We start from the raw sequence: 26,697 nt of genomic DNA, 5'->3' as shown, positions 1-26,697 counted from the left end.
CATACACTGCATGAAAAGAGAAACATTTCCCCAAGAGGTAAAGTATTCTGGAACTCAGCTTTCTCTAAGACTGAGTGGTCAAAAGCACGGACATTACCACAGAAATACCGTTCAAACAAAATTAGAATTATACAGCTCAAGATTTTACATAACGTATTTTCCCTCCAACTCTATTTTATGTGGATTTTCTGACGTGGAAGAAATGTGTAACTTTTGTCCTTCTTGTCCTGAACGACTCTACACTTATTCTATTCTGTGTGAACACTCTTCTAACTTCTGGTCTAAAGTTGAAAAATATATCTTCTCTAAAAGTAATAAAAAAATTACTGTAACAGCTCAAAATGTAATTACATATTTTGAACATGACATTCATAATTTAGAATTTGTTGTAACTTTGATAATTTTATTTGGAAAATTTCATATACATAAAAATAAATATACCAAAACACACCCAAATTTTAAAATCTTCCTGATGGAAGTTGAAAAATATGTTAAATCTTTAGAATTTATCTTGACACTTTATAAAGAATTCTTTAAAGTAGACTGAACTCTCTGATGCATTTATTTATTTATTTATTTATTTGTGTTTTATATATATATATATTTATTTATTTATTTATTTATTTATTTATTTATTTATTTATTTATTTATTTATTTATTTATTTTTAATATATACTATAATTTGTCTATTCTGCCTTGTGTCTTTATATGTATGCATTTTTTCCCTTAAATTTATTTGTTCAAATGCTTTTTCTTTTTGACATCCTGATGTTTGTTCAAAATTTATATGTTTTGTATACCTGAATATTTTCAATAAAGTTGAGAAAAAACACATTCAGGTGGAAAGAAAAAGGGACCGTCTGTGTTCAATGGAGAAATACAGTTTATATAACAAAAAATATATCTAAAAAAACCCCCCTTAATTTTAGTAGTAGTTAAACTACAAAAAAATACCCAGAAAGTACTTGAAATACTTGATGTGGCACAAAAAAAAGAATGTGGCTGAACCACCAGCTACTTACAGAAAATGTAACTGAACTACATGTAATTACAGTTTCCCGTACATGGACAGTAGGAGGTTTTTTAGGGAAAGTCTGGAGTCATGAGAAGGTTTTTTCTCCTGGTAATTTGAGTCAAAATCAGAGTAAATGATGAAAGTTCCTGCGTTTGAAATGGGCTAATGTGTTGGATAAAAGTAACGTCCAAACTACGGACTGTGTAAACGCACCAGTAACAGTTTTCTGTGCATTTTCTGGTCTGTGCAGTCCAGCAGATAGACCTTCTAATTCAGTCCATTTTAATTCTGACATCAGCTGATGCAGCTGAGGTGCTCTGGTTATGGTGTGGAAAACCTTCTCACCTTAAACCTCTGGGATTTCCGGTAGTGGACCTTAGTCAGAGCTCTCTCTTTCTGTAAAATAATTATGAAAAATAACAATTAATGCAATGAATTGTTGCCTGTTTCATCTTCTTGACTGCCGTTATACTTCAGAGCAGGTTTTAAGATTTTACTGGTTACTTCTAAGGCTCTTCTGGGTTTATATCGCTGATCTCAGGTTGTATTTCAGTGTTTATTTATTTTTAAGTAAAAGAAACATTTTCTCTTCTAATGTCTTATATTGTTTCTATCTCATGTCTTTTCATCTTGGCTCATCATTTTTTTTTAGCTTTATTTACTTATTGAGTCTTAATCTTGTTCAGATTATTCGACTTGTTCCATGTACTTCCATCTTGACTTAGACATTACAACTAATTTTAAACTACATTTATAACAAAACCAGCTCCAGTGTTGGAGGATGAGTATGGAGGACACAGGAACTGTTTACCCCAAAGAAATCTGGACTTGTTTTATACAGTTTAACCTGTAAATACATATCTATGGAGTCATTACATTTTCACAAGACTATCTATCTATCTATCTATCTATCTATCTATCTATCTATCTATCTATCTATCTATCTATCTATCTATCTATCTATCTATCTATCTATCTATCTATCTATCTATCTATCTATCTATCTATCTATCTATCTATCTATCTATCTATCTATCTATCTATCTATCTATCTATCTATCTTCTGCTTAAAAATAATTTGATCATTCTATAAGCCTTGGATAATATTTTCTTATTTTAAAATTTTCAGAAACTGCCCTGGCAGATAGTTTTAATAATAAGACATTTTAACCCAATAAATGGGTTTAACCCATAAAGACCCAGTGCTACTTTTGTGACGGTTCCCCCCCAATTTTTTTTCTATATTCAACCTTTCTGAAGTGATGTATTATTTATGAAGAGAACGTGCACACACTTGAAAACCCTCGGTCTGACTTATCGGTCCCACCACTGCCACGTAGAACTGAGGACAATATCCTGCAGTGAGGGCCGAGGTTAATAATATTCTCTTCTGTGTTTTGCTTTTTATTTATTTATTTATAGAAAAACTGGTATTTTCCGGTATTTAATTCACTGATCATGTGGACGTTCATAAAAACTCAGATTAAAGTTGATTGTTATTGTATCAGAAACAGAGAAAACAGAAGAAAAAGTGATTTTTAAAGCAAAATCTATCATTAAATAAACGTAAACCCAGTGTGTCCATCCACTGTCACTGATCCAACTCCATGGGTTTTACTGGTGAATCAGTGTTGTAGAAGATGACTGTGTTTCCATGGTAACTACAAAGCCTCTGAACGTCCAAATATGATCATATCTGATGACCATGAAAAGACGACAAACTGTATTTTACACCAATTATTTCCATGTATTGACAGGATTAGTGGATCAACAGGTGTTAAACAGGTCAGATCAGTCGGTGGTTTTGGTCGAGGGTGGATGTTTGGGTCTTTAAGGGTTAATTTTCTTATTTTTCTAAAGGCCTTTTTCACAGTGAAACACAAACAAGTCTTTTGTAACTTTGACTTACGATGATGTCTCCAGCTTTGACGAACTGAAGCCTCGGCTGCCAAACCACAATGTCGATGACGGTCACTAAGTCACTGAGGATGTCGAAGAACACCCAGCGGTGGTTCCAGGCCGGATCGTGGTAGGGGAAGGTGAGGCGAGCGGTGATGAGCCATGCGTTGTAGTTGTACGCAATAGCGACCAACGCCAACCAGGCGATGTAGCGACGATCTGCAGACAGGATGGTATTTTTGGATTTTGACAGTAACTTGACTCCACCTCCCACCTTATAAGCTCCTCCCCTGTGTCCTACCTGTGAAGGGGTCGATGGTGGTTCCCAGGATGGAGTCCATCTTGGTCTCGATGGGGTGGAAGAGGGCGTCGAAGCAGGAGCAGTGGATCTCCGGGAGGATCTTGGCTTTCTTCCTGGCCTCCTCCGCCAGCCTCTCCTCCTCCGCCTTCTTCTCAGCTTCCAGTCTTTTTTCCTCGTCCTTCTTCTTCTTCTCCTCGGCCTTCTTGGCCGCCTCCTCCGCCTTCTTTTTATCGGCCTCTTCCTTCGCTATGCGTTCCTCTTCCTTCAGTCGGATGTAGTCTTCTTTCTTTAGGATAGGCGCTGTCGGTGGCATCATGTCAGTTACCCAGTTGTATTTATTTATGTATTAAATTCAATTCAATTCAATTAAAATGAAATAAAATGAAATAAAATAAAATAAAATAACTCTTTCATGCACAGTGGCCACTGCAGTGGACAGTTCTTCTCCAGCTGTTCTCTTGTATATTCATGGGTTTTATTGTTTTAGTTCCATATCAGCCGACACAGTGGACACTTATGCATCATCCCACATCCACTGACATTCAGACTATTACTGTAACTTTGCTGTTCTAGATAAACCTGATCTGCACTAACATGTTTGAGTGTAAATCAGTTGCTTGTTATTGTTATTAGACTGTAGTTTTGTTTTTGTTTTGTTTTTTTTGCATATTATCTTCATAAAGTGAGTAATAACTAATATTACAGTATGATAAATGTGACAAAACATCAGATTAGTAGCATTAAAAAAAAATATTTCATAGTTTTCACACAGTATATCAGTAAATACATGTTTCTTTGCTTCAAAAATTAAATGCATGGTGTCCAGCTGAGTGGATATTTTTTGCAACTCCATGAAAAATAGGTTAATAAAAAATTCTTCAGTCACGTTGTTTTTTTCAGGCCTAAAGAGGAATAAAAACACTCAGGGAAAAAAATCTTGATAAGGGTCAAAACATGGTATTCAAAATCTCTCTGACGGGACATTTTAGAGACAATTTGACCCACATTTTTACTTTTGAATTCATTTTTGCTTTAGTTAGACCACAATGGATTATCCAAAACAAGGAGCTACTTTATAGTGAAATAAATGTTGGAATGGCAATCAGTTAAAGTTCGCTCTCTGACTGGAAAGTACTGTGTTTGGACCCATTACGGTTCTCATAATTCATGTATGAAAGGGTTCAATTCAGTTCAATTCAATTCAGTTCAATTCAATTCAATGTTATCGGCATTCGTCCATACTTACTGACAGGTGGAGTGATTTCTGGAGATGTGGCGTACGGGTCAATGACTTTGTCCATGAATAACTCTTTCCGTTCTTTGAGATTTTTCACCAAAGCCCTCACAGTATCATCAGCGAAACGGGAGTAGACGACAGGTGGAGGTGGAGGAGGCGGAGCTTCTTCACTGGAAACCCAAAGAAACAACTTATTGAATAGAATTTAGCTCCAAGATCTAACACGAGTGTATTTGATAAGTGAAGTTGGGTCGTCATCACCGTTGTGCTGCATAATCTATGTTGCTTTTATTTAATAAAAACATGTTTTGTTTTTTTTAACATATGATAAACCAGCAGGTGGCGATGATAAATATGGAAATATTCCCTTTAACAATAAATTAGGTACGTTTGAACCAAAACCACAAAAGTGCACTGAATTAAACACACTGAGGTTTTTGTCCAGTGGCGGTAAAACCAGATGTGATGGAGTCGTTGTCAGACCTGAGTTTCATATGAGATGAACAGAAACTTTTACTTCTTCTTTTATGCTGTGAAATGTCTGGTGTTAATTATCATTACAGTGCATTACCGCCACCTACTGTTGGGGAGTGTGAATCAGGTTGTAATAGTTTTGGATTTTTCATTCTAGTTTAGTTTTAATAATAATAATAATAATAATAATAATAATAATAATAATAATGATGGATTAGATTTATTTAGTGCTTTTCTATGAACACATACTCAAAGCGCACACTGTGGATCCATTCTTCATTCGCTCTCACATCCTCCCTCTGCTGGTGGTAAACTACATCTGTATCCACAGCTGTCCTGGGGCAGACTGACGGGGGCGTGGCTGCCAGTTTGCGCCTACGGCCCCTCCCACCACCACCGAACATTCACACACATTCATGCACCAGCGTGAGCAGCAGCACTGGAGGAAAGGAGGGTGAAGTGTCTCGCCCAAGGACACAACAACACATGGACAGAGCAGGAGTCGAACTGCCAACCCTTTGGTTATTGGACAACCCACTCTACCATCTGAGCCATGCCCCCCCCCCCCCCCCCCCCCCCCCCCCAGTTTTATTTAGTTTTGACTTTTTTTTCTCTAATTCAGTTAGTTTTAATTAGTTTTAGAGCAAGTTTGTGAGTTTTTATTAGTTTTCATTATTTTCTAAATGCTTAGTTTTAGTTTAGTTTTAGTTTCTTTATCTTTCCTCCTCTTCTTCATCGAATTCAAATAAATCCCAGACAGGACTCTGCTGCTTTCTCCCACCATTAGTCTCCATGTTTCCAGGTAGAGTGGGGACCAGAAGACGACTAAACCACAAGTGACGGACTGTTAACTATCATACGGTGCCAGCAGCTAAAATTGCTTGAGGGAAATAAATCGATTTCATATCAGTCTGACGTTGACAAAGATGAAAACAAAGGGAATTTTATCCGTAATTTTTATACATTCTAGTTAGCTTTGTAAACACACAATACAGTTTCAGTTAGTTTTCATTTTTGTCTTTTAATTATAGTTTTTATTTATTTCAGTTAACGAAAATGTTTTTTCAATTCTAGTTTTCCTCATTTCGTTAGTTTTCCTTAACGATAATAACCTTGGTGTGAATGCACGACGCTCAGCTCCGTACAAAATTAAGCACAGGATTAGTTTATTAACCTTATTTTGTGCCCAGACGACCCACTGACAACAGGTTTGGACCCACTGATGGGTCACAGCCCACCAGTGGAGAGTCCCTGTGTTAAACATCAGCACAGAACACGATGAATTCTTTTAGACCTGATCTAACTTGAATGTGAACACAATCTCTGATCATTGTCACAAGTGTTAGAGGTAATGTGTTACTAAAGTAATGCATTACAGTAATGGATTACTTTTTGCTGTAACGCAGTAGTGAACGTTATTACAAGTCAATTTTCAGTCATATTTGAATCGGTACGTGTTCAATAGGGCGTGCGTTACAACACACTTTTTTGCTCATAATGTAATTACTCAAACGAACCCCCCCCCCCCCAAAATAAACAAAAAAACAAAAAAAAAAAACAGCAATATTGTGAGACCTTAAAGCAGGGGTGTCAAACTCATGTTAGTCCAGGGGCCACATTCAGCCTAATATGATCTAAAGTGGGCCGGACCAAAAAAATACTATTAAACATATAAATAATGACAACTCCAAATTTTTCTGTTTGTAAATGCAAATATTTTCATGTATTTACACTAAAACAAAGTATGATTTTGCAAAAAAAATTGTAAATAATAGGATAAGAACTTAGAAATAATATCAACTCCAAAGTTTTCTCTATGTTTTTGAGTGAAAAAAGTAAAATTCCGCAATTAAAATGTTTACATCTACGAACTGTACTTGAATGCAACATGAACAAATACGAACAACCTGAAAATTCTTCAGAAAAATAAGTGCAATTTTAACAATATTACACCTCAGTTTATCATTTATACATGTGAATCACAACTTACAGATCACAGTGGATCTATAAATACATAAAACATTTGATAACAGGCAGAATATTGTTAAAACACGACATACTTCTCTTAAGCCATTTCAGGTTGTTCATATTTTTTGTGAAACGCCAGTCTGTAAATGTAAACATTTTTGTGTAACTTTACTTTTTTGACAATAAAAAAATAAAGAAAAAAAATAGTTTTTTTTCATTATTTATAGGTTATTATGATAGTATTTTACTGGTCTGACCTACGTTAGATTGAACATCCTTGATGGATAATATCTTCAGTGTAATTTTTGCATTTCACAAATTCCTCCTGTGGGCTGGATTGGACCTTTTGGCGGGCCGGTTTTGGCCCCCGGGCCACATGTTTGACACCTGATCCTTAAAGAATCAGAAATGTATCTGTAACGTTCTATGTCCTGTTGGAGTTCAGTCAGTGGGTGCAGACGGCAGAAGACAGTCCATTGTCCACATGGACGTATGTTCATTACTAACCCTGCTTTACAGAAGCTAATTAGCATGACCCCTGTGATCAGCAATGACAAGGTAAGCTAACGTTTCTATGACTAGTTAGAATTTTTTATCGATTGTGGATTGATCTATCGTGTCCTTGGCCCCGCCCCCTGTTTGAACATGAAAAATGCTGAAAAAAGTCTGAGCGTTCCTGCTGGGATTCGAACATCACAGACCGTAGCGTTACTAACTGAGCTATCCCACCACATGTACTTCAGGACGCAAATGTATGTGTCCCAAGTGTCGGGGGGGTAGGTGGGGGGGGTTCTACTGAACACACACCATTTATGTTGTGTGTCTGTTTGAAACTCAAAACTAATTCAGGAGTCATGTAATGCATTACAATTCTGACACAGTAATATTATAAGGCAAGGAGTTACTTTTAAATAACAGTAACAAGTAATCTATAATGGATTACAGTTTGGAAGTAACATGGCCAACACTGATTGTTACAAATACCACTAAGCTTCTAATGAAGCACTCAGCTTCATTTTCTACTGCAGGGCCGATCAGCTGCTGTTAGTAGTTCATGTAAAACCACTGCCTGTGGAGAGAACAGCAAAGCAGAGAGACGGATGGTATACAAGAGCAGAATGTGTTCATACCCTTCAGCCCCATCTGGATTGGCAGGACCAGCACCAGGAGCAGGACCAGCACCAGGAGCAGGACCAGCACCAGGAGCAGGACCAGCACCAGGAGCAGGACCAGCACCAGGAGCAGGACCAGCACCAGGACCAGGACCAGGAGCTGGAGCCGGAGCTAAAGGAAAATAATAGCATCAATAACAGCGTCAAAAAACCCAAACATAAATGTGACATCAGAGGCTGATGATGCACAGGACAAACTCCCTCCTGACGTCTATTCTGTAAAAGTGAAGGAGAAACTGAAATGTTAAACAGAAACAATAACTGATGAGCTGTTGTTTTTGTGTCATCGTCTACTTTTAGCAACAAAAACAAGACTCAGTGGCTCCAAAATCTGCACAAAAATACACAAAACTGACCAAACCAGTGACTTTGTTCATCATTATTCTGGTAAATCTGTCACTGCATGAGGATACAAATAAAAACTACCTCACCTGGTTTGGACTCTTCTTTCTTGGGTTCTTCTTCCTTCTTCACTTCTTCTTTCTTTTCTTCATCTTTCTTTTCCTCCTCTTTCTTTTCTTCCTCTTTCTTCTCCTCTTCTTTCTTTTCTTCCTCTTTCTTCGTCGGTTCTTTTTTCTCCGTCTTCTCTGCAGGTTTTTCTTCCTGTAAAAGTACAACTCAGACTTGACTTCCATAAACTGCATCCACAGCAGATAGTAGTCAAAACTAAAGCAGAAAACACGTTATTACAATGTTTTATATTTCAACGCATCAGTTTCAGACTCTACTGAATACCATCTTGTTGCAATAATTAAACACCTGCTGAGAAACAGATCTATAGTGTTTGATTGATTGATTGCTTTTGAATATGAATGTCAAAAAAGAAAAGAAAAAAACAAACTAAACATTTAAACATAAGACAAAAGACAAATTACATATTCAAAAAGGTTGTTAAATAATTAACAACAATAATACATTTCCTGCTCTGAACATATCTAAACTAATGCATGAGACTTATTGTTAAATGAGTTTTTTTTTAAACTTTATATCGTGAAGAAATATACATAGAATTTACGGAAACACATAATACAAAAAGTGGTTCCAGGTACAACAAACCCCGCCCCTCACATGTATTGTAGCTAACTTTGGCATCGATCCAGCTGATGTCGTCATGTCCACGTGTGTGCTGATGTCAGCATATCAATTCTGACTTTAAACCTAGAATTCTGATTTTTTTTTTCCTAAGAATTCGGACTTTAAACCCAGAATTCTGACATTTTTTCCCTCAGAAACTAATCGCTTCCATTGCTTCTAACACTGAGTTATGATATTCAGTTCAATTTCAGTATCTACAGGCACCAACACCGACTGATGGACACGTGAAACAGACTATTTTAACACAAACCACAAATTCTACATGTCAAAACACAATGTTTTACGTACATTTTGTCTTGTTTTGCTCATTTTCCCCTCTCATTCTTGTGCTAAACACTTCTAGACATTATTGTTTTTTCAGGTAAGTTACATTTTTTTCATAATTTTTTTGTCTTGTTGCATTATTATTATTATTATTATTATTATTATTATTATTTATGCATTTATTTTTTACATCATTTTTGTCTTGTTATATCTTTTACATCATTTGTGTGACTTTTCTTTTTTCTTTTTACATCATTTTGTTTAGCTTCTTTTTTTAAAGCCCATTGTTTTAGTCTATTATTTATTTATTTATTTAAATTTTTGGTCAATTTGTGCATTATATTTTTATCGTCCTGTACAGTTTTTGTCTTATTGCAGCATTTGCTCTATTTTTTTCCCCCTCATTCTTGTCTGTAAACACCTCTAGACAAAACTCTTTTTTCTATTTTAATCATATAAATGTAAATGCACATATGCTATTGTCATGAATTCTACAGTTGAACCATCTCTGTGGTCCATTTCAGGTCTTTATCTGATACTTTGTGGATGTTTTAAACAACACTATTGGATCTTTCCCCCCTGGTCTCTGGGTGAATGTGGTCCGTCGGTGCCAAGCTGCTTTAAAGGCTTTCTCTGATCTCAGTCGTGTGCCGGGGTTCACCTTAAATAACCTTCACTTCAACCTTTCACTGTGATGAGCAAAGCAAAACAGTCCATCGTTTTTTTTTTTCCCAATATTTTAAAGGGTTAAATACAGTGGAAACATTGTTTATTTAGCTTTAGAACATAAACACCAGCAGGTTCATGTAAATAAAACCACATCCAGGTCTTACCTTGGGAGGTGGAGCAGGTCCAGTGGGGGGGTCAGCAGCAGCCTGGGGGCCCGGGGGTTCAGGGGCCCCCACCAGCCTCTTCAACCTGCTGAACATGGCAGGTCTGGGGGGGGTCTGCAGTGGACTCACCTGGCCATCCGACAGCCGGTCTGCGTGGATCTGGTCCTGGACTGTCCCAGTCTACATCCAAACAGCTGACTGCAGGTAATTAATTCTTTAATTCTTTAATTCCCCCGGGAACCACCTACCCCCCCCCGCCCCCCCTGCAGATCAGGACTGTATCAAGGACCAATCAGTGACCTGGACCAGGACCGTTATAGACTTGTTTACAAATGCCTGTATGTTGACATCATTAACTACAGTTTTAGTCCCTGCATCTGCAGCTGTAAACTGTACATGCACCCCCACTGGGGCCTGGACTGGAAAGAATCTGCCAACACCATGCTAATCACAATACTAACATCACAATACCATATGGCACGATATGTCACGATACTAATTAGGTGATTTTTTTTATTTGTTCTGTTTCTATTTTTAGAAGATAATTTCCTGGAAAACTAAGATCCGCCTCTTTCAGACACTAAAAAGCACTTTTAGGATGTTTGAAATAACCATTATTGAACAAAACAGTGTTACCAGTTTCAAAAACAAAAAAATACCCATGTGACTATGTAAATAAAAAAAGAATAAAATACCCATGTGAATATATATATATATATATATATATATATATATATATATATATATATATATATATATATATGAGCAAAATACACATGAGAATATATAAATAAAATATTCTCATGTGAAAATACATACATATATATATTTGAGTAAAATGCACATGAGAATATATAAATAAAAGTAATATTCCCATGTGAGTATATAACTAAGAGTAAAATACCCATGTGAATATATAAATAAAACAGTAAAATACCCATGTGAATATATAAATAAAACAGTAAAATACCCATGTGAATATATAAATAAAACAGTAAAATACCCATGAGAATATATAAATAAAACAGTAGAATACCCATGTGAATATATAAATAAGAATAATATACTCATGTGAAAATACATACACATAAATATATGAGTAAAATGCACATGAGAATATATAAATAAAAGTAATATACCCATGTGAGTATATAACTAAGAGTAAAATACCCATGTGAATATATAAATAAAACAGTAAAATACCCATGAGAATATATAAATAAAACAGTAGAATACCCATATGAATATTTAAATAAGAATAAAATACCCATGTGACTATGTAAATAAGAGTAAAATACCCATGTGAATATATAAATAGAAGAGTAAAAACCCATATGAATATATAAAACAAAAGAGTAAAATACCCATGTGAATATATAAATAAAATGGTAAAATACCCATGTGAATGTATAAATAAGAGTACCACACCCATGTGAACATATAAATAAACGTGAAAAGCCCATGTAAATATTTGTAGTATAAAAGAGCTTGCAGGATTCCCAGAAAATCTAAACAAAAAAGAAAACCAAAAGCCAACAGGTGGTTCCAGACACAAGCCCCGCCCCTCACACATATTGTAGCTTATTTTGTCATCGATCCAGCTGATGTCATCATGTCTATGTATGTGCTGATGTCAGCATATCAATTGCCTCTATATATGTGACAACTCTGAAGTAAATTGAAACAAAATTGATGTTTTTATAGACATGTGAAATTTTGCCCATTATAAGTAAATGGGAGAAGAAAAAAAAGATTTTAAAAATTCATAAAAATTTTGAACTTTGACCTGTTTCCAAAATGTAGTCAGATCTATTCTGAGTCACTGGCAATCTATAAACCCAATTTGGTATGAATTTAACCAGTAGTTTTGCTGCTACAGTGTTAACAAACAAACAAACAAACAAACCAAACCAAAAACAACAGCCCTTCCCTTCCCTCTGGGGGGTGAAAATAAACCTTCACCATGTCTGCATTTGAATAAATACCTAAAAATATCAATACAGTACAAAAAAAAAAACATTTGAAAGTCACCACAGAAATACCTGTAGGTCTTAAAGGGTAAATATAAATATAAATTCAAGTCATTAATTATGATTATTTATATATTCTTGTACATGAAGCTACTTGGCTCTATTTACAATGTAAGTTCGTATCATTTTATTAGTACTTCATTTATAATTTTCATTATTATTCCATGTTCTATTGATTATTTTCTTGTCTCTAATTATTATTATTAATAAATGTGTGAATGATCCTTTTGTTTTAGAAACGCACCACAGAAACTGAGATTATAAACATGAAACAAAACACTATACACTGAAAAGTCAGTTCACTTCCTGCACAGTAACAAAAATAATACTGACGTTTATTGATTTGTTTTGGTTTTCCATCCCAGGTACAAGTGCTTCATGTATTGGAAGAAAACAGCGGTAGGTTGTGGGTTGTAACTCTTGGCAGAGCCTCGTGGAGGTAAAATTAGTTTGTCCTGAGGTTATTTCAGTCCACTCACTGCAGAGGCCACTTAGTTAATTAACCCTTAGCGAGCCCCCGTCTGTCGAACAGGATTAAGCACCGCCTCCCACTGCACGAACAGGAGGCAAACACAAAACAAATATACAACACCACAGCTTTAACCTCCTAGTTAAGTGGAAAGAATTTATTTTAGGTGCAACAGGAGATTAAATCAATCGAATAAACGGACACTGTGAGCTAATGAAAGTGGACGAACGAAACAGGAAAAGCCCATTCAGACATCAAAAAAAGAATGGAAGAATAAATATATGAATATATTTTATGGTGGATTTAAGTGGTATAAATGCCGCTTAACAAACGGAGTCACATGGAAATCACAGAAGCGTCTATATCAGGGTCTCTGCAGGTATCAGCATTTGTAATTTAATACTTTTTAATGCCACTTTAACCCTTTCATGCATCATGGTCACTCCAGTGGACAGCTGTTCTCTTGTACAGGGTGGGGAAGCAAAATGTACAATATTTTGAGGCAGGGATTGAAAGACAGTGTATGACCAATTAGTTTATTGAAAGTCATGAGAATTTATTTGCCACAAGAAAATGTACATAATAGAAAATGTTTTTATTCTGTGTGTCCTCCTTCTTTCTCAATAACTGCCTTCACACGCTTCCTGAAACTTGCGCAAGTGTTCCTCAAATATTGGGGTGACAACTTCTCCCATTCTTCTTTAATAGTATCTTCCAGACTTTCTGGTAATAGTTTTGCTCATAGTCATTCTCTTCTTTCCATTATAAACAGTCTTTATGGACACTCCAACTATTTTTGAAATCTCCTTTGGTGTGACGAGTGCATTCAGCAAATCACACACTCCTTGACGTTTGCTTTCCTGATTACTCATATGGGCAAAAGTTTGTGAACAGGTCTGGATAATAGTGTTAGGTATGATTATGACATCAGTATATGTTTGGTTTTATGTTTGGACGTAGTGCCTGCTGAGAAAAAACAACTAAATGTTCATTGTAAATTTGGCTTCCCCACCCTGTATATTCATGGGTTTTGTTGTTTTACTTCCATATCAGCCAACACAGTGGATGCTCATGCACCATCCCAAACACTGATATTCATACCATTACTGTAACTTTGCTGTTCTAGATAAACCTGATCTGCACTAACATGTTTGAGTGTTGAAGGGGTGGGATTAAATAAGTTCTACTTCCTCCCACCCCTTTTCGAATGTGCAAATGAAGTCATGTATAAGTTTGTTTTTGTTTTTTGTTTTCTTCCATGACCTCTTACTACCTATTTCATTTCTAAAGACTAAGTAAGATTACATTAATTATTATTTATGTTTTATTGATTATGTCTTAATTGTAATTGTGTGTTTTTAATCTGTCTTTTCATTTTTGTAAAGCACTGTGAATTGCCCTGTGTATGAATTGTGCTATATAAATAAATCTGCCTTGCCTACTTTGTCTTGTTGCATATTCGAAATAAACTAAAGTAAAAAAAAAAAATAAAAATTGCTTGTTATTGTTACTAAACTGCAATTAACTGTTTTTTTTTTTTTTTAACAAAAAAAGTTGGGTTTTTTTTGCATATTATTTCCATGAATTGAGTAGTGACTAGTATTTGAGTTTGTTAAAATGTAAGAAAACAGCAGATTAGCAGCATTAAAAATGTTTTTATTTCATAGCTTTCACATGATATATCAGTAAATCCATGATTTTTTGCTTCAAAAATTCAACGCATGGTGTCAAGCGGACATTTTTGGAACACTGTGAAAAATAGGTTCATAAGAACATTTTCAGTCGCATTTTTTTTCATACCTAAAGAGGAATAAAATCACTCAGGAAATGAATGTAGATTAAAGGTTCTCATAATTCATGCATGAAAGGGTTAAACAAATTTAACAACTGCAGATACAGTTTTATACACAGTTTAATGTTAGTTTACTGTTGACAGGCTTTAACCAGGTTCTGAACAGTTCCTCTTCCAATCACTTCTGCTAAAACTCGCATTTTCCCAATTAATCCCAATTAAAGGGTTCCACCTGTCAATCATCACACTATACTTCCCATCAAAATTATTAAATGTTTATATAATCAAAATAAATAGTGTATTTAACTTTTTAATGCCTCTGGACATTGGATTTAATGCTTTTAATGCCATTTAAGGCCTTAATTTTCCCCAAATCTATTTAATAACTTTTAATGTTTTTAATGACCCGCAGAAACCCTGTATATGATTAATCTCTTAAACTGATGTACAAAAAAAGCAATAATAGGCAAAAAGTAAAGCTGTACATTCACTCCCAAAAAGGAGTTAAATTAAATAAAGTCGTCAGATAAAGCCTCACTGTCATCCAGAAGCAGCAGCAGCAGCCTGGAAATAAAAGAAAAAAAGAAAGAAACAGGAACATTAGACGCACCGAAAGCATCTACTGATCTAAACTGTTTAATACCTGCTGATCCATTAATTCTATCAATACATGTAAATAATTGGTGTAAAATACAGTTCTTCATCTTTTCATGGTCATCAGATATGACCCATTTGGATGTTCAGAGGCTCTGTAGTTACCGTGGAAACACCGTCATCTTCTACAACATTGATTCACCAGTAAAACCCATGGAGTTGGATCAATGACAGTGGATGGACACACTGGGGTTATGTTCAGTTAATGACAGATTTGACTGAAAAAGTCACTTTTTCTTCAGTTTTTTCTGTTTTTGATATAATAACCCTCAAACTTACTCTGAGTTTTAACTCTGTAAAGCCTGAACCATTGAATTACTGATCGAAAATTCCAGTTCTTTGAAACCAGAGCCTTTACTGGTCCTTCTGAACAACCCCAAAAAAATGTTTTTCAAATATCAATTTCCATGTATAAGTTTAAATTTTGTATCATATTTGCTCAGTGCTTAAATATTATTATTTTTGAACAAACAAAAACATAGTATAACACAAACATGTCTAATAAATTGGTAATTCCTTTTCAAAATTGTCAAAGTTCTTCCTCCTTCCTCATCACTTTAGTCTTGTAGTGTCACTGGAAAGGCCTCTGGTGAATGAATTCCTCCCCCCTGGTGGATTATCTGTGTATTGCATGTATCTAATTGTATACATCAGGTTTTTCAAGACAAAAAAAATCTTACTGATCATGTAGAGGGCTTCAAAACTCATATATCAAATATGATACATTTGGCATTATAAGGTTAATGAACATCTATCTGATTAGTGAATTAAATACAGGAAAATACCTGATTTTCACTGAAAAAAAAAAAAAAATATAGAAGACAATATTACAATAAATGGTGATAAATTATTTAACCCTTTATTGGGCAAGTGACTATTTTTAGTAATTTCCACATGTATTACAAGACAGTGACATCAGCAGTTCCAGTGAGGACAGTGAGTCCACAGTCTCAGGTCCAATGTGGTCTCCAGGGTCTGTAAGGTCCACCTCTGCAGGAACAGTGAGTGGACCTGCTTTGTTCAGTACCATGAAGTAATGGTACTAATGTAAGGAATGATGAAGTAATGGTACTAATGTAAGGACTGATGAAGTAATGGTACTAATGTAAGGACTGATGAAGTAATGGTACTAATGTAAGGACTGATGAAGTAATGGTACTAATGTAAGGACTGATGAGTAATGGTACTAATGTAAGGACTGATGAAGTAATGGTACTAATGTAAGGACTGATGAAGTAATGGTACTAATGTAAGGACTGATGAAGTAATGGTACTAATGTAAGGACTGATGAAGTAATGGTACTAATGTAAGGACTGATGAAGTAATGGTACTAATGTAAGGACTGATGAAGTAATGGTACTAATGTAAGGACTGATGTTCAAAGGGATCATGTGGATGTGGACAGGAGTCTGGATCAGCACTGATGTTGGTCTAATGATCTAAAATACATGTTCCTTTCACCTTACATGTGCTTTTCTTGTAGTTTTTAAATTTACTTATTGCATTTTATTTTTTTTGCCACTTATGGGTAAGGAACCAAATATGGTAAATTCACTGACCTTGATTTTCTACATAAAAATAAAACATTTTTTTTTTAAATTTCACAAAAGTAATAGTCTTGGTATGTCCTAAGGCTGTAATTTTGAATTTCAGAGTATTTCTATGAGTGAACTATAAAGGGTTGAAAAGGTTAAACATATAGAACAGTTCTTTTGGAACTGAGACTACAGTAGGACTGGCTGTTTGTGAATATTATGAATGTGCTAAATGATCCCAGTCTGACCTTCAGCTTGTCCATGAACCTTCGGTTGATGGTTCCACCGACGGCTCGCAGCAGTTTGGGGGTGGGAGGTTTGGGTCCGAACAGCGCCAGGCCCTTCTTCTTCTCCTCCTCAGCTTTAGCTGCTGCCGGACCCTTGGATTTCATCAGTTTCCTGTTTGACACAAACATGTCATCAAAATAGCTCATATCTCCTTATGTCTTTAATAAAGACTAAACTACCACAACTTTATCTAACCCTCTGGTAACCCGCCCAGAGAAGTCCTTCCTAGTCACCAAAAGTGTGGTGGTAATGTCAGAATGTTTTTCATGCAGTTTGTTTTTAATCTTTTTACATTTTTTTTGTATTTCATCAACTTGAGCCATAAACAAAAATCCCAAATACTCATATACTTTTCAAAGTCATCTTCTGCACATATGTAACTTCATTACCTCCACCAAGGAGGTTATGTTTTTGTCGGCTTTGGTTTGTTTGTCTGTCTGTTTTTCTCTCCGTGTGCAAGATAACTCAAAAAGTTATGGATGGATTTGGATGAAAATTTCAGGAAATATTGATACTGGCACAAGGAACAAATGATTAAATTTTGGTGGTGGTCGGGGGGGGGGGGGGGGGGGGGGGGGCACTGATCTGCCTTTACGGAGGTCTGCGCTCTCCGAGTGCTCTTCTACTTTATTATTATTATCATTATCATTATCACTATTACTATTATTATTATTATTATTATTACTATTTTTTGTCATTTTTAGTCAGTAACAAATTTTTATATTTTTTCATCTTTTTATTTTATTATTCTGTTGTATTTGATGTTTGTTTTGTGCTGCTGTACATTTGAATTTCCCCCTTGGGTGATCAATAAAGTATATCTTATCTTATTTTTTAAGGCCTTTAAATGCCATGTTTGTAATGTAAACAAACCATATTTTCTGATGCAAAACCCCCCCCCCCCCCCCCAATATACTACATAAACGCAACTGTTTTTCGGGCTTCTCTAATCCGAATGACAAATGGCATGGAATAACGAATGACCACTAGGGTTAGGGGTTAGGGGTTAGGGGTTAAGGGTTAGGGGTTAGGGGTTAAGGGTTAGGGGTTAGGGGTTAGGGGTTAGGGGTTAGGTCATTCATTATTCCATGCCATTTGTCATTCAGATTAGGGAGGCCCCTGTTTTTCTTGTTACACAATAATGTTCATTGTCAGACAGTTCACAGTGTGTTGAATTAGAAACCTGACTACAGTTTTATGGAATGTTGTCAGCTGTTTTAGAACCTGTATCATCTGGCTCTGTGGCGCAATGGACAGCGCATTGGACTTCTAGACATGAACATGTGATGGTATTCAAAGGTTGTGGGTTCGAGTCCCACCAGAGTCGCCCTTTATTAGGTATCTTAATGATCCTACTCTGTGGGCTGTACGTCCACACTTTGATACAGTGGATCTAGGCCCATCCACTGGTGTTCTGGACTAGGGGTTAAATCCATCTGGGTTCCTGGACTAGTTTTAGTGATGATGAAATTCTTTATTCAGTCATCACATAATATAACCAGTGTCAACACTCCAGACATTACCAACAGGTTAGTGAGTGAAAATGCCCAGGCAGAAGCAGAATGCTTATATTCATGCCTGTCCTACAGAACAAACTCAGTTACCCAGCATTCAATATAGGAAAAAGAAAAAAACAACAATGCATACAACCAAACAAACAAGCAAAAACATAAAAAAGTGAACCTAAACCAGAAAAATAGAAAACTTAACCAACCACATTAATGGTAAATTAATGTTGAGTCAAAACTAAATTATTTACTTATTGTTTATTAGATCTTAACAACTGTATCTTTCAAAAATGGCCTTACGTACCATTTTTTTAAATATCAAAAATGAGCTCCACACTCTTAAATCCATGCTGGCCTCATTCCATAGTTTAACTCCAACAACAGATATACATCTTCGTTTAGTGTCTTTTCAAGGTTTTTATACAACAAATTTACAAACATCTCGCAAAATCACATTTAGACTCGTGTTGAAAAGAACCTTTGTACACAGACAGGGAGTCACTTTAATTTGGCTTTATACATTATTTGCATTATTGTGGATTATAGTGGAATGTGCATTTAACTAAGTCCTGAAAATGAAAACGTGTTTTAAATTTTACATTGTAAAATAAAATAATACTTTAAAAATGTTAATCTGTGGGGTTTCACGTTACCGCTGTGTCAGTTCTATAGATCTTTGTGGAATAGCGGTTAAAATTCTTACTAGTTTTTGACCAGTGATTGGATAATTTTTTGTTTACATGTACAGCTGAGTCCATTTAATTGTTCTGTTGTCTTTGTTCCAGTCTGCCTGCACGGGAATTTATTGATTTATTGTTGAAATCATGTCTGCTCCGCTACAATAGGTGACGATATGCTCTCCTTCAGTCAGGACCTCTGAAACGTAAATTTGTGTTGAACAACCAGGTTTATAGTGTTTTAAAGTCTTTATAAGGTTTTTCACCTCAACAGTTTCTTCTTCATTACCACATGATCAATTTTCTAATTGATCATCGTCACTATAGAATGTTATCGGCTGTTTTAGGACCTACATTATCTGGCTCTGTGGCGCAATGGACAGCGCATTGGACTTCTAGACATGAACATGTGATGGTATTCAAAGGTTGTGGGTTCGAGTCCCACCAGAGTCGCCCTTTATTAGGTTCTTAATGATGTTAATCTGGGGGATTGTACCTCTACCCTTTGATACTGTTGAACCAGAGCTGTAGGTGTTGTTGTGAATCTGTTCATTTCCTGCTGACACCTGCCAGTAAAATGGACTCGAGGCGTTAGTGGATTAAAGATTCACCCCAGGGTGCAATTTTTGGCACTTGTCGCCAATCAGAATTTGTTTAATTTTCTTGTCCTTATGTGACTGGATAATATTCAGTCAGTGTGTTTACATTGGACTGTTGTCTTTAGCTCAGTCTAGCTGCACATTAATTTAACTGATCTTTTGTTGAAATCCTGTCTCCTCGGCTACGATAGGTGGTGATATGCGCTCCTTCAGCTTGTTAACCTACGCCACCACAGACCAGATTCAAACACACAGGATAAGATGTTGATATCCTTTGTGGGAGCACATTCAAAAGTTCACTGGTGAATATTGTAGAGCAGAAAGTAGAAACGCAATCAGGAGGCTTGGGTTCAGCCAAGGCCCAACCCGGGGAACAGGACACCCCCCGAGGGCAAGCGGGGGGGTGCATCATCAGTAGTGTTCCTTCAGATCGTAAGGTGTTTCAGCCTCAACAATAGTCAATGACAAAGTAGCCAAACATCCACCTGAGGGCAAACTAACACAACAGACAACGCTGAAAATATGTGCATATCGTACTTTGTGTCTGCTCTACTTTTTTAAAATAATATTTTATTTTTCAGTTTTCAATTATACAAAACATACACACACACACACACACACACACACACACACACACACACAAAAAACCCCCACAAAGGCTCTGACGTCTGCACAACCGATCAACTAACTAACCAGACAGTCCTTGTTCAAAGAAAGACAGAAAGAGGGGCAGAGGCTGAAGACAGTCCCTGGTACACAAATACACTCCCTAGTCCAATCCAACTTCCTCCAAGTATGCAAGAAACGGAGTCCAAGCATTTGAAAAAGTGTTCACAGAACAGGTCCTCAAAGACCTGAGCTTTTCCATCTGTATTAATGAAAACATATTATTGACCCACGTTTGAAAAGATGGAGGGTTTGGAGACTTCCATTCTTTTAATATCAGTTTCTTAGCGACTATCATTCCAAGCTCCAGTGGACGTTGTAATGACTGCTCTAATTTTTGTGCAAATGAGACGTTCAACTTTTGGGTCAGGATTTGGGTCAGAACAGGTGGTTCTGTTCCAGTCCGATGGGTCTGTACATGCAGGAGTAGATCCACTCATCTAGGTGTGTTCGTCACACAGGTAAACTTTGATTTTAGGCGAGCTAACAGGTTTACATGTACGTAATCGGACTAACACATGAATTCATTTTTAGTGTCATCTAAACCCAGACTGGAACTAAGGGGCCAAGGATTTGGAGAGGTGTCCCAAAACTTTTTAGTGTGTTTCACAGCTTCTTCTGGTTTCATTTTTAACACTGTTTTTGTCTTTTCCTTTGTCTTGTTATTAGATCATATAAACTGCAGAAGATATTCAGCATGGGGTGCTGAACTAAACCATTAAGGCAGACCTGGGCATGGGTACGGCCTCATGTGGCCCATTAGCTAACCTTGACTGGCCCACATGAGGTCATTGGCAAAGTAAAAGTCAATACAAATATATATCATCGTAATAGATGCAATCAATATAACTGTCCCTGCTTTTATTTTGATGGATGTGCTTAATTAACATTTTTCACACGTTTCTTCCGTACTTAGTATAAGGCTTATGCACTGATTGGTTTGTTGGTCAGTTTCAGCTTATGAAGATGTCAGCTAACAGCAAAAAAACGAAAGACTGATTCAGAATGCAGAGTTTTTAACAAGACATGAACTTCTAAGTATTTCATCACTGAACTCATTAGTAAAGAAAAAGAAAAGGAACTGAGAAACAAACAAAGCCAGAAGCATTTATTGTTTTTCATGTAAAGTTAATGTATAGCTGCTTTTGCACATTTTTGAAAATGTTTTCGTGAATATTCAGTAAATAGTTGTATTCTCTGCTCCACATTTTCATTGTATCATTGTATTGTTTCATTTACTCTTTGTATAGAGGTAAATACTGAGCACAGCTGCAGCTGTATTGATCCGGCTCTTAACAACTGTCAAGTTTCTCATGTGATCCGAAAAGAAAATTAATTGCCCACCCCTGCACTAAGGCCATTGATTTGTCGTAAACCCTCACCTTCCCTTCCTGGCCAGGACCTTCTGAGACTCTGGGTAATGGACCAGGATGTCAAACAGGTCTTTCTTCTCCAGGACGAAGAGGTTAGCAAAGCCGTAAGCTTTGACGTTGGCGGTACGTCTGTTCCCTCCATCTTTGGACGACTGAAGCAAACTGAAGAAATAATACACACACCCATACTTAATCTGACTATTAGAACAATTAGCATGAAGCAGATTTTCATCAAAATTCTCCTCATCTAATCTCTGAATTAATTCCGGCATCGAAATGTAGTTCAACAAAACTCATAATAAAGACAGTAAAATATCAGGGGAGCCTCATATACAGGGCTTTAAATTACCTTAATTTGGGCACATCAGATGCTGGAATCGGCGGAGGGGGTGGGTGCGGGATTAGATTTTTCAACAGTAATTCCTGTTTTCTCAGACTATTTCAGATATATTCAAGAGTATGAAGGCATGGATTCCACAAGTCTAATTTCCAGAAGTATTGATCAGCATATGGCCAGCTGATTTTAATTCCAAAATCACAGGACTGCATGCAGGCAGATAATTCATATGTCATATGTTTCACTGCGTTTGTTATGTGAGCGGCCTGAACTTATAGGTCGCCCACGAGGCATGGTTGTTGAGAGAAAACCTTTGGCGTACAACGTACGAGTCAATCTCCAAGCTCTCATCACCTCTCATTGGCCGAAACGGGTGATTTAGACCAATCAAACGGCGCAAATATGTCATACCTGCTGCCAGACAATAGTCTGGTCTTGTCTGTCTTTTATGTTTTGTGTGTCACTTCCTGTTTTATTTTGTTAAGTTTTCCCTCATGTGTCTTGTCTGTCGTCTTTACTTCCTGTTCCCCGCTCATCCTGACCTCTGTCCTGATTACCTGTCTCCGCCCTAATTTGCTTCACCTGTGTCTAGTTGTCTTCCCTCCCTTTTGTGTATTTAAACCCTGTCTTTTCCCCTTGTCAGTCGCCAGTTTGTAACTCCAGTAGTTCAGACCAGCGTACTTGACCTCGTTTGTTCGTTTGCTTGCCTGTTTTTTGACCTGTTTTGGATTCCTCGGTTTTTCGTCTTCTGCCTGATCCCTGTCGGTTTTTGTCTGCCTCATCTGATCTGGTTTTGACCTTCTCGCCCTGACTACCGGTACGTGAGTTTGCCTAGTCCTTATGTCCTGTTGCTCGATTGTTAGCCTGCCTGTGTATGACCTGTTTCCGTCCCTGACCTCCCTTTGCTTTTCCCCAGTCGGGGAAAAGACTCCTAACACCGCTCGGGGAGACGGGCTGCTGCCCTCGATCCGGAGGACGAGTCTGAGGAGAAAATCCCCAACCATTATCCTCAAGATTCTGTCACTCATTATATTTTTTCACCTGTGTGTGAACAATAAACCTTTTGGAACTAACTTTTGTTGTCGGAGTTCTGCATTTGGATTCTGTGTTTGTGCTAACGTTATCACAAAATATGACTTCTGCGGGAAGCATGAATACTTGTGCTTTCCTGTTCGGTACATATGTGTTGTTGTTGTCAATGTTTTCTCTGTCGTTATGAACAAGCCTTGTATATTATAACCGATGTGTTTTACGGGAGGAAAAAAGCAGGGGCGAGTGAGTCAATACTTTCGTTTACACTCTGCTCTGGCCTTTTTTTATTTTTAATTTGGGGACACCGTTAGTCGGCCCAGCCAAGGTGTAATCTAAAGGCCTGATATACTTTATGAAGTTTCCCTTGGCAAAGCAAATTTGTTCAGCACCAAAAGGCAACCAGACTACCATTCTGCTGGACAAGACAAAAAAAAAAAAAAAAAATCTCTGAATCAATGAAAAAGTGATACCTGATTTCTCCAAATACACAACCAGCCTTCAATGTGACAAATACGATGCTGTTGTCAGGTCCTCCCACCACCTGCACCGCTCCACTTTTAATGATGTACATTTCTTTACCGATGTCGCCCTGCAGAGAACCAACATGTTCATGCAAAAAGAATCTAAACACAAGAATCAGGACAATCTTAGGATCATTTGTGTCTAAATATCAGGTCACCTTTTTCACAACAAAGTCTCCAGGGAGGTAGATGATGGACTTGAGCCTCAGTAACATGTCCACCAACATCTGCTGGTCGCAGCCCTGTGGAAAACAGGATTGTGTGGGTAAATCATAGCTGTGGTAAGAGGTTTGGGCTGTTTTGCATTTTTATTTACCTTGAATAGATCAATCTTCTGAAAAGTGGCCAGGTTGATGTCCACAGCGATGGCTGTTTTCATCACCAGAGGCATCTTATCCAACAGTTCTGACTCATCTGGAATTAGCAGAAAGACAAGTATTTTATATACAAACCAAGACCTTTAACCCATAAAGACCCAGAGCTACTTTTGTGTCAGTTCTTAAATGAATTTTTCTCTCTATTTAACTTTTCTTAAAGCTTCGTATGACTTTCGTTACCAATTTTTCATCAAATCTGTAAAACCCCAGTCACAGCCTAAGTATCACAAATCTGTAAGTCTTTCTGTGATTATGCACCTGAATCTCTTCCCTCACGGTGAACAATTTCAAAGTGTACTCTACCATAAACACTCCATTTGTTCACAAACAAAGGTGGTAGGTCACTGGCATTTTTGGAAATTTGTCACGACATGCATTGTGGGAAGCAGAGCTCCACACAGCTGCAGAACAAAGAGGCAATGAAGCCGTTTCCGTGTTTGTTGCCATTGCGGCCATAATGCAGTTGCGTGGAACTCCGCTTCCCACAATGCACGTCGTGACAATTTTCCAAAAATGCCTGAATCTGAACTTTTATGACCATCTAACCCATCTGTTCTCCTTGGCTTTTGAAACCACGTGAGATGTTTGAATGTATTATTTTTTATTCAGTTGTTTTATTTGGTATTGGTTTATTATTCTTATTTTTTGTTGTTCTTAATTGTACAACTTTTTATTACCTCTGCCAAGGAGGTTATGTTTTTGCCAGTGTTGGTTTGTCTGTCTGTCTGTTTGCCTGTCTGTCTGTCTGTCTGTGTGCAAGATAACTCAAAAAGTTATGGACGGATTTGGTTGAAAATTTCAGGAAATGTTGATACTGGCACAAGGAACAAATGATTCAATTTTGGTGGTGATCGGGGTGGGGGTTGGGGGTGGGGCACTGATCTGCCTTGGCGGAGGTCTGTGCTCTCCGAGTGCTTCTAGTGTTTTTAATCTATTCTTGTATTTTATTCTTTTATTTAGGTTTTATCTATTCTTCTGTATTTTTATCAATTTTTTTATTTTATTTTTTACAGTTGTTTTATGTTTTTTAATCTATTCTTGTATTTTACTCTGTTATTTTGGTTTTGATTTATTTTTCTGTGCACCACTTTGGTCCACTGTGGTTGTTTTAAAGTGCTTTACGCATAAAGTTGGATTGGATTGGATCTACATGATCAGAGAATCAAATATAGAAGATACATGATTTACACTGAAAAATGAAAAATACAGAGAATAACATTATTTTAAAAAAGGTAATAAATTGAAAAAATAGAGAGAAAAGTTTATTTGGGGGCTGGCACAAAAGTAGCACTGGGTCTTTAAGGGTTAAATTCCAAAGATACATTCATGTTTATTCTAGTGCCCCCTCGTGACAGGGTAATATTGACTGGTTTTCCACCTGCTACCCCCCCGTACTCATTACATACCAGGAGATAAAACACATGCTACCACGTCCTTATTGCTGTGTCTGGTGTCTACTTACCCAGCATGCCCTGGGCGTCCCAGGTGTAGGTGTACCAGGTGCGGACTCTGTTCTGCACGAGAGATGGGATGCGGTTGGTCACCATGTAGGCCACGGTGTTGTCCATGGACGCTCGGAAATATGTCTGACCGGCTGTGGCTGCACCGATGACGTCTCTCATCTGAGGCAGGAAAACGGAATTAACACGACTTTACTGTCAGAGGATGAGCACAACTTACGATGCTAAACACACTATGTTTAAGGTCATAAGACTCCATAGGGAACCAGTGAAGTACAACCACAGCTGGAGAGATGGATGATGGGAGTCTGGGTGAAGCTTCTAAACGACAGGTTAGACTCATCAGTCACTACATGACATTAACCCTTAAAGAACAACAACTACCTTAGTGGCGACTCAAATGATTTTTTCCCAATATTTCACCTCTTGTAATCCATTTACTCTAATATTATCCTGTATTTTGCATTTTTCATTGATCGTGTAGATGTTCAGAAAAGCTCTTATATCAAAAAAGTGATTCTTGCAGCAAAATATATTAACTGAACATAAATCAAGGATCCACAACCAGTGTATTTTACCAAACTACATGGGTTTTACTGTTTATTAAAGCCATTTGTAACATAGCCAACAGCGACCAAGTAATTTTTCATTCCAAAGCAGTTTGTGCAAACACATAACTTTCATTTTTTTATAACGTTCAAAAGTTTGCTTATAATTTTATGAAAACATAGCTTGCCTATTTTAGCACTTATTAAAACATTATCCTCTACAATTTGCTTTTTTTCTGTGAAAATCAGGTATTTTCCAATATTTAATTCACTGATCATGTTCATTAAATCCAAAGGCTATTATATAAAAACAGAGAAAACTGAAGAAAAAGTGACTTTTTGAGCAAAATATATCATGAACTGAACATAAAAACACGCAAATAAATGAGTAATTAGAACATGGAATAATAATTTAAGAAAATTATAATTAAAGTATTAATAAAATGATAAAAAATTAGATTGTATATATGTGCTTGGTAGCTTCATTTACAAGTATGTATCATGAATAATTCATCATAGTTCATGAGTATAATTTATATTTACCCTTAAAGACCTAGAACTACTTTGTGGT

General features: G+C 36.7%; 2 protein-coding genes and 2 non-coding genes across 4 annotated transcripts in view; 2 read left to right on the top strand and 2 right to left on the bottom strand.

Annotated features, from left to right (window-relative positions):
* Window positions 1–8,514, bottom strand: part of cngb3.1 (cyclic nucleotide gated channel subunit beta 3, tandem duplicate 1) — a 224,934-nt gene extending 216,420 nt beyond the window's left edge. Inside the window, exons 1-7 of the mRNA XM_030123413.1 lie at window positions 8,499–8,514; window positions 8,148–8,179; window positions 8,026–8,045; window positions 4,463–4,623; window positions 3,217–3,516; window positions 2,926–3,134; window positions 1,362–1,412 (exon numbers count right to left, since the gene is read on the bottom strand). Of these exons, the coding sequence (XP_029979273.1) occupies window positions 1,362–1,412; window positions 2,926–3,134; window positions 3,217–3,516; window positions 4,463–4,517 (615 nt within the window). The 5' untranslated portion in view covers window positions 4,518–4,623; window positions 8,026–8,045; window positions 8,148–8,179; window positions 8,499–8,514. The remainder of the gene's footprint in view (window positions 1–1,361; window positions 1,413–2,925; window positions 3,135–3,216; window positions 3,517–4,462; window positions 4,624–8,025; window positions 8,046–8,147; window positions 8,180–8,498) is intronic.
* A 6,452-nt stretch (window positions 8,515–14,966) lies between these two features.
* Window positions 14,967–26,697, bottom strand: part of LOC115411074 (cyclic nucleotide-gated cation channel beta-3-like) — a 38,567-nt gene continuing 26,836 nt past the window's right edge. Inside the window, exons 13-19 of the mRNA XM_030123015.1 lie at window positions 25,581–25,740; window positions 24,058–24,155; window positions 23,900–23,983; window positions 23,691–23,809; window positions 21,861–22,013; window positions 16,989–17,139; window positions 14,967–15,114 (exon numbers count right to left, since the gene is read on the bottom strand). Of these exons, the coding sequence (XP_029978875.1) occupies window positions 15,091–15,114; window positions 16,989–17,139; window positions 21,861–22,013; window positions 23,691–23,809; window positions 23,900–23,983; window positions 24,058–24,155; window positions 25,581–25,740 (789 nt within the window). The 3' untranslated portion in view covers window positions 14,967–15,090. The remainder of the gene's footprint in view (window positions 15,115–16,988; window positions 17,140–21,860; window positions 22,014–23,690; window positions 23,810–23,899; window positions 23,984–24,057; window positions 24,156–25,580; window positions 25,741–26,697) is intronic.
* trnar-ucu (transfer RNA arginine (anticodon UCU)) lies at window positions 18,264–18,355 on the top strand. Its single transcript is given in 2 exon segments — window positions 18,264–18,300; window positions 18,320–18,355. It is a non-coding gene; the product is annotated as a tRNA-Arg (tRNA).
* On the top strand, window positions 19,575–19,666 carry trnar-ucu (transfer RNA arginine (anticodon UCU)). The gene is given in 2 exon segments: window positions 19,575–19,611; window positions 19,631–19,666. It is a non-coding gene; the product is annotated as a tRNA-Arg (tRNA).

This window comes from Sphaeramia orbicularis, chromosome 20 (assembly GCF_902148855.1).
Source record: "Sphaeramia orbicularis chromosome 20, fSphaOr1.1, whole genome shotgun sequence".
In the NCBI taxonomy this organism is placed as follows: Eukaryota; Metazoa; Chordata; class Actinopteri; order Kurtiformes; family Apogonidae; genus Sphaeramia; species Sphaeramia orbicularis.
The sequence above is the reverse complement of the archived record's forward strand: the minus strand, read 5'-3'. Positions and strand labels throughout refer to the sequence as shown.